Source organism: Microtus ochrogaster, unplaced genomic scaffold (assembly GCF_000317375.1).
Source record: "Microtus ochrogaster isolate Prairie Vole_2 unplaced genomic scaffold, MicOch1.0 UNK8, whole genome shotgun sequence".
Taxonomy (NCBI): Eukaryota; Metazoa; Chordata; class Mammalia; order Rodentia; family Cricetidae; genus Microtus; species Microtus ochrogaster.
The window spans coordinates 4,221,049-4,229,078 of NW_004949106.1; the positions used below are offsets into that span (position 1 = coordinate 4,221,049).

The 8,030-nt window shown below is 37.9% G+C and overlaps 1 protein-coding gene across 1 annotated transcript in view; it reads left to right on the forward strand.

Moving 5' to 3' along the window:
- Nucleotides 1-8,030, forward strand: part of Pgap1 (post-GPI attachment to proteins 1) — a 61,733-nt gene that overhangs the window by 35,558 nt on the left and 18,145 nt on the right. The window contains exons 14-19 of the mRNA XM_013353491.2: nt 1,124-1,209; nt 4,178-4,251; nt 4,363-4,414; nt 5,003-5,069; nt 5,468-5,576; nt 6,459-6,497. Coding sequence (XP_013208945.1) covers nt 1,124-1,209; nt 4,178-4,251; nt 4,363-4,414; nt 5,003-5,069; nt 5,468-5,576; nt 6,459-6,497 — 427 coding nt within the window. The remainder of the gene's footprint in view (nt 1-1,123; nt 1,210-4,177; nt 4,252-4,362; nt 4,415-5,002; nt 5,070-5,467; nt 5,577-6,458; nt 6,498-8,030) is intronic.

The window sequence follows — 8,030 nt, forward strand, 5'->3', positions numbered from 1 at the left end:
CACCATCTCACGATCCCCCCCAAACGTACTTTGTAAAATACGGATGATCCTGTTCACTCAGTGGTCTCTAGTCCTGGAGTGGCTGTTTTCTGTAGTGGGAGGATTTCCTGTTTGGCTTCTGAGAAGCAATGAGAGCAAAGCCCTTAGCATGGTGGTTTTGTTTCTCAGCACCACACATGTGGACAGGTCTAATAGAAGTGTCCCCCACCTCCTGTCCAAATTCAGAAACAACCGACCATTCGTCCATGGGCAGAGGGATAACCGTAGTGGAGACACCTAAGGTGGAGTCGTCACGAAAGCCTGGGGTGGACTCTGGTGATGACCATTCTCTTGAGACAGAAAACCGTCTTCTAACTATCGTGAGGGTTACATTCATTTATTTTTCATCTCCTCCTACTGGCCAAAACAATCCTGTGGCGCTGTGATTCTTTACACCCTTGTGCCTTTCAGGAACTGCCGAAACAGGCTCCCTGCCCATGTCTAGAAATGTTGCTAGAAAAAGAAAATGTTGTCAGAATAAAAATTGTAGTGGCATGCCACATTCTAGGTTTCCATTTGTGGGGGGGGGGGAGGGGAAGCACATGTATTCATAAGTGAGAACTCATTTTTCCCATTTTCTGTAATAACTGCCTCAACTGTAATATTCTCATAAACAGCATCAGCTATAGATGAATATAGATGAGTGACTACAGATGCCTTTTACAACCTGATTAAAACTGTAGATTAAAATTTATAGTACGGAATAAAAAAAATCATAAGCAACAAAGTTACATTCCCCTTTTGACTAGGAAAGTACTCAGAGACATATTATCTAAGCCCTTAATTAACCTTAGATTATTTTGCATCTCAGTGCTTTGATCTACTCTTTAATAAACACCGATGTTATACTAAAAGTTTGCGATGACTTTGTTATAAAAATGACCTTCGGATAATTTGATATATTCGATTGAGAAATTGCTTACCCAGTCTTTTCAGCATGGCATCCGCTTGAGGGATTCTTGCCAGAGCTACAGTATAATCCGTGGTGCGTTCTCCAAAGCTAAGGTTTTATTTTTTTTTTCCTCACACAAACATCAAGATTTTTTGCTAAGTTGAATTCTGTATTTTTCTAATAAATTAATGTTGTATCTCAGTTTTTCATAGACTGTGAATTCTTTAAAAAAGAAGCAAGATCCATACAGCTTCCTGTAACTCATCTTTTTTCCTTTGGTAAGTATTTCATTTTTGAAGCTTAAGCATCATTTTAGCAGTGCCAATTTATTTTGCCAGTCACAGAATATTAAATATTAGTATGTTTCAAGTATAGTTCTTAGGAAAGTATGTCGTCAGGTTAAGTGGTCGGATCCTCGCTAAATGCTAGGCCAGAAACCACATCACAACTAATTCTACCTCCAGGGGGTCTGACACCTTTAGCCTCAGCAGGCACCCACATTCATGTGCACATGCCTAGATACAGATACACACAGAGATAATTAAAAAAAAAAATAAAAAAGATTGTGTTAGACAAACATGGCAGAGAAGGCTCTATCCTAGCCCTCAGGAGACCGAAGCAGGAGACTTACGAGTTTTAAGGGTAGCCTGCCACATAGCAAGCCATTGTTAACAACAAAACAACAAACAACAAAACAAAACAAAGGATTGTATTTAAGAAAGAGGTCATCATCAGGAAAAGATTGGTAAAGGATATAAAAGAAATCTGTACTCTTTCATAACAGCTAGGGGTCTAAAATTCTTTCATAATAAAGCTCATAGGAACATTTAACTGGGGGGTGGAGAGATGGCGCAGTGGCTAAGAGTACTGCCTGCTCTTCCAGAGGACTCAAGTCCAATCAGTTCCCAGCAACCACACAGTGGCTCACAACCAACTGTAAGTCCAGTCCCAATTCCCTCTTCTGGCCTCCACAGGTCCTGCACACACATGGTACACATATATACATACAGGCAAACACTCATCCGCATAAAAACTAATAACGTATAGTCATGAGTCCTTCATAAGACAGACAGCAATCCAGATATACTATGTGTCCATGACAGAACCAAGTGTGGTTTTCCTACGGATAAGCAGAAAAGTCAGGATGACCGTGCTGAAGCCACAAGCACAGAATCAGAAAGAGAAATAAACGAGACTTGTTCACGCGATAAAAACCGAAGCTAGTTCTATGGAAAAAAACTAAAAAAGGCAACCAGGTTTGGTAAAAATTTCACATAATACTTTACACATATAGAAGCGCTTGGTTACTGCAAGTTTATATAATATGGAAAAATACAGAGGTGATTTGGAATGAGAACGGCCCCTGTGGGCTCCTGTGTTCCAACACTTTGTCCCCAGTGAGAGGAACAATTTAGAAAGGATAGGAGGTGTGGCCTTGTTTGAAGAAGTATTCCACATAGGTGGGCTTACAGGTGTCAAAAGCCTGGGCTTTGAGGTTTCAAAAGCCGGCTGTGATTTCCAGTCTCTCTCTCTGCCTCCCTCCTTCTTTGGGATCAAGATGTGAGGTCTCAGCTGTTCCAGGCTCCAGGCCTCGGCTTTGCCGTTATGTCTTCTCATTGGAGACTTTGCTTTCTAAGATGCCTTGGTCATAGTGTCTTATCACAGCAATAGAAAAGCAATGAGAAAACATACCTTCTTTTTTTTTTTTTTTGGTTTTTCGAGACAGGGTTTCTCTGTGGTTTTTGGAGCCTGTCCTGGAACTAGCTCTTGTAGACCAGGCTGGCCTCGAACTCACAGAGATCCACCTGCCTCTGCCTCCCGAGTGCTGGGATTAAAGGCGTGCGCCACCACCGCCCGGCCGAAAACATACCTTCTGAGTTCACTTCTCGGGAACCCAGCTGTTCTCAGCCCCACAATATAGTTTTGAACCTAAATCAGTATTGTTATGATATTTAATAACCTAAGCAGGCCTTATTTATTGCCAGCTTTTGCTTCTGGTCCTCCTCTGGGGTCCTGCATGGGTTTGATTGTGTTTCCTGTAACTCAAGTCAATTCCTCCGTCTTTCCATGACCTTTATCAATTTTTAAGCATTTCAAGAGTACTCAGTGACCTGTAGAACATCCCTTCATTTGGATTTGTTTGCTATTGCGACGTCTTCAGGTTGAGCTTAAGTATTTTTGCCAAGAACAACACAGAATTAATGTGCTTTCCTAATGTGTCAGGATGCACAATGTTAATAAATCTAATTGCTGTGGTGTTAATTTTCTACCTTTGGTTAATTAAGGTGGTGTCTACTAATTTCTATACGATGCAGTTAACTGTTTTGCCATTACCGTTAATAAATATCTTGGAAGAAATAATTTGAAAAAAAAAATGTTCAACTAATTAATTTTAGCATACAGTGGGTCACTTAGTCTTTAGCAAGTAATTACTATTGTATTCTCCATTTATTGAAATCCTGTCTGAGATAGAGTAGCCTCATCTCTCTTATTTATTCATTTATTTTTAAGACAGTATGGATTAGTGAATATATATTTTGGGTGGGGCCTAGCTCAATGGCGGAGTGCTTACTTAGCATGGATATTTTATTCATGGGTTATAACAGGGTTAGATGTGCTCTTGCTTTGGTTGTTCCTGCTTTGGCTTTTAGGGGCTCTTTTAGCTTCGTTACTGTACCTGTTCGTGTGCTACACCCTTCACGCACGTACACAGACACATGCATACACGTGTGCGTGTATCCCTTTCATGAAAGGGATAGGAAACTTCCTTTAAGGTTTTTATCCCCCTTCCCCCACCTGGGTCCCTGTTTGGAGTACAAAATGCTCAGAAAAATACAAAGGTAATGACTCTGAATTACCTGTTTCAGTTAAATGGCATGCTTTAGAAAACACATCTTCCTAAAATTGGAAATAAGTACTTGACTTTAAAAAAAAAATACCTCCAGCATCAGAAAGTCATTATAAGTACTGTTTTATTCAGCATTTTCTGCATGAGAATTTATTTTTTGCTTCCTTTATATCAGCAGTGAAGGCCTGTTAATTTCTATTTTAGACAGTCTCCGTTGTAGCCCAGGTGGCTTCAAAAGTTCATCATCCCTGCTCATACACAACCACACCACACCACATTCTAACAAATTTCCTCCTAATTTCAAAATTCTCTGGTTAATTTTAAATGCTTTTTAAGCAATCAGTCTGTTTTTGGAAATTCTCTAGCTTCTAAATAATGCAGTACTTTCCATTCAACAGGATTGACTTCAAGGAAGGTCATATTAAATCTGAGTGGCCTGTACTACAATATAGAGCTTCTGAACTTTGAACAGGTAATTCTCTTGAGTAGAACAGGAAGAATTTCATCTTCGTTTGCTCATTAAATAAATTTGCTTCATTAAACAAATCAACTTTGGGTTTTTGTCTTTGTCAAACTTCATCAGATATACCAAGCTTTCAAAGTCAACGTCGTGAGCAAGTGCTCCAGAAGCAAAGGTGCGTGTGTGCGATCCATGTGAGGAGCCCGTGAGTTGCTTCGAAGTCTCTAGAATGCTTAGTTCATCTTTTTTTCTTTCATATATTTTATATAGAGTAAAATTAAATATATGATCATAGGGACATGTTTCTATTTTCAAGGAATTTATCCTAGACTCTTTCTTCATCCTAAACCACATTCATGTGTTTAAAAGTTCTATGTATTTGGGGATGGGTGAGATAGCTCAGCCATTCCCAGAACCCATGTAAAGCTGGAAGAAATGAATGACCCTTAAGAAGTACCTCTGACCTCCAACAACCATGTGCACACACACAAGCCTCATACACAAACATAATAGTAATCATAATTTTTTAAAAAAAAGTTAAAGTACTGTAGTTTTTTTTTTACAGCAGCAGGTTCAGGTTCAGCTCTTGAATTTTGTTTTAGATTTTTAGTACTAATTTGCTTTAATATTTTTATGAGTCTGATATTTGGTAATCCTTCATGTGCACCCATCTTTTTGTAAAATGCACACTTTATATACAGTAGTCTTATAGTTGGCATACGAGTTAAGGTATGTAACGGTTCTCCCCTTTGTTTCTTAGCAGAAGAAAAAACCAGTATCTATAAGCTTCATATTCCCTGGTCTTACGAAGATTCTCTAACCATCGCACAGTAAGTACATGAAAGAACTTACTTAACTTCTATGTCTTAAAGTGGAACCTGTGCTTTGTTTATTTAAGTCATATGCATTATTAAAATCCTTTTAGGACAGTGTATGTGCCCTTTAATGTCATGTCCTTAAACATATATGTACAGTAATCTATTGGAAGAACCGAGCACTTATGTCTTGCTTGGACATGTGTGTCTTACCTTTATTTCCACAACTCCATAAGTGCTGGGGGGGGGGAGCCAAATAACTGCAGTGTGCATGGAGGTGTCCACACACAATAATGCCTCTGTCGTTTCCCTTCCTCTACGTTAGTTCCTTATATTGTGCTGAGAACTGGCTGGGCCATGGCTGTTAGCCAGTGTTTTATATTTGAGGACTGATATTTCCATAATCTCTTCAGGGTTCCATCGTCCACAGAAATTTCTCTGAAACTTCATGTTGCTCAGCCGGAAAACGACAGCCACGTGGCGTTGTTAAAAATGTACACAGTGCCAGACTGTAAATATGAGGTAAGACATACGTTTGCGTCACTAAGTATGGTTTAGTTATAGACAGACGGAGGTCTTTTTTTCTGTTAGCTGATGTAGAAGCCCGTAAATATGAGAAATGAAACTGCTAAATATTTTCCACTTTGTTTCTTTAGTATTTCTGCAAGTAGATTGTATGAGCATGTGAGCATCATAAAAAAGAAGAGGAAGCTTAGTGGTCTAAATAATTAGAATATATTCCAAACTTTAAATTTATGAAAAGGTTATTCTAAATTTTAAAGCCCAGAAGAATCAAGAATCTTTCCTAAATTGAAGAGCTTCATTTAATTAGCCGTCATGCTATATAGTATAGTATATTATAGTTAACTATAGTAACAGTCATGGTGCATACTGGTTTATACCAGTACTGGTTTAGTTTAAGGCTCTTGTATTTCCTAAAGATCTGTATGCTTTTCAGTGGTGGCGTAATGCCACTCTGGCTTATGTGAAATATCTTATTCCTGGTTGACATATATCAGTAATTCTGTAATGGGAGTCTCTTCTGTAGGGCAGAACAGGAGTTAGCACACTGGCGGGATCTGTCCTTCCCACCAAGTTTCAGGTACACCTCTGTAAAGAATTCATTTGCATCTCCTGGACTTCACGGCTGGTATTCTGTAGGGAAATCTGGGTTTTAAGAATTGCAAGTTTTTACCGTTGAGGAGCAAGTATATTACAAAATATACAGAATGGAAAACTGTCCTTTAGACAGTTAGTATGGTTTGGGACGTTCTTGAAGATCTCTTGTGTGATTGTTCAGAAATCACCATATTAAAAGGATATGCAGATGTAGTCAATTTAATAAAACATGAAAATGTGTTTGTGAAAATTAATCTCTTTTTTTAAACAATTATTTTATGCTAGGTGACAATTAAGACTTCCTTTCCACAAATACTTGGACAGGTAAGAGACATTAATGCAAGCTGGTTGATTATTTATTGCTTTGTGATTTGAAAGGGATTTCAGTTTTTTCAATAAACTAGTAGTATTTTAAGTAAGACCACAGATTTTAGTCTTTATTATTAGAACTTGCAAAATTGTACAATATTAAGACAGAGAAATTAATACAAAATTTATATTGGCACTCTGATTTTTTGAACTTTGTATTTTGTATCTCAGACATACTACTTTCTTGAATCATAAGATAATTAGTTAATATTGATGATTTTATACTTGGTCATGACTGTAATTTAATCCTTTTTTGTAATCCAATTCTTAAAATTGAGTTGGAAACATTTTTGTATGCATTATCTCATTTGAACCTTACAACAACCTTTTGAGAATTAGATTTTAATTATTGTAAAGTTTGTGTGATATAATAAATTCAGTTAATGTATAATTTTTTTATAAATCATGAAGAAACAAGCAAATTGTAGTTTGAGTTATAAAATAGCGTCATAAATACTTAAAAATTCAGAGAGTTAAAGAACCAATTAAAAATTATTTTCTGCAATATAAAATAACTCCTGCTCTCATGTTTTCAAAGTCTGCAGAAGACTTGTCACTTGCATAGAGAGAAGGTGGATATCAGCTCTTATCCATAGCCCCATGGCCCATATTTCAGATTAGTGATGAGAAAATTCAAGTTACCAGAATATGCGACGATCAAAGACGATTGTACCAAAAGAGGGCAGCGTAATATTTATGTTTAGATGCAGATTGTATTAGCGTCGTAAAGAGCAAAGGCATGTGCTTTCTTAAATGTCAGATAAAGAACTTGTGTTAATTAAGTCCAAAGTCACAAAATGGAAAAGCATAAATTCTTCTTTCATCCTTGGTTGCTTGGCTTGTGGATCTAGGAGAATGAGTTCCTATGTAACATAGCTAACTATTTGGTATATGTGTATTTTTAGATTTATTGCTTAAATTAGCACACAAAGTATGATTGGATGTCATTACAACATTTCAAACTGTTTTGGTAAATTCTTCTCCCCCGTTCAACCCCCTCTGCCCTCTCCACCTTAACTCTCCCGTGTCCTTTCCATTGTTGAGGAGAGGGATCCCTGCAAACACTAGAGCCAGCAGAGTGTAGGTGGAGACTGCTTGCTCGCTTCCTCACTGCTCAGATCCAAATAATCACACAGAAACTATATTAATTATGACCCTGCTTGGCCTATTAGCTCAGGCTTCTTATTAACTAACTCTTACATCTTAAATTAACCCATTTCTATTGATCTGTGTATCACCATAGGGCTGTGGCCTACAGGTAAAGGTTCTGGTGTGTCTTTCTTCAGCTACATGGTGTCTCTGGCTCCACCTACTCTCTCTTTATATCTCTGTTTGGATTTCCCACCTGGCTTTATTCTGTCCTGCCATAGACCGAAACAGCTTTATTTATTATCCAAGCAAAGCAACACATATGCATAAGGACATCCCACATCAGCAGAGTAACTCTTCCCCCTGTCTCCTTCCATTGTCGGGGTTGGAGTCTCTGCA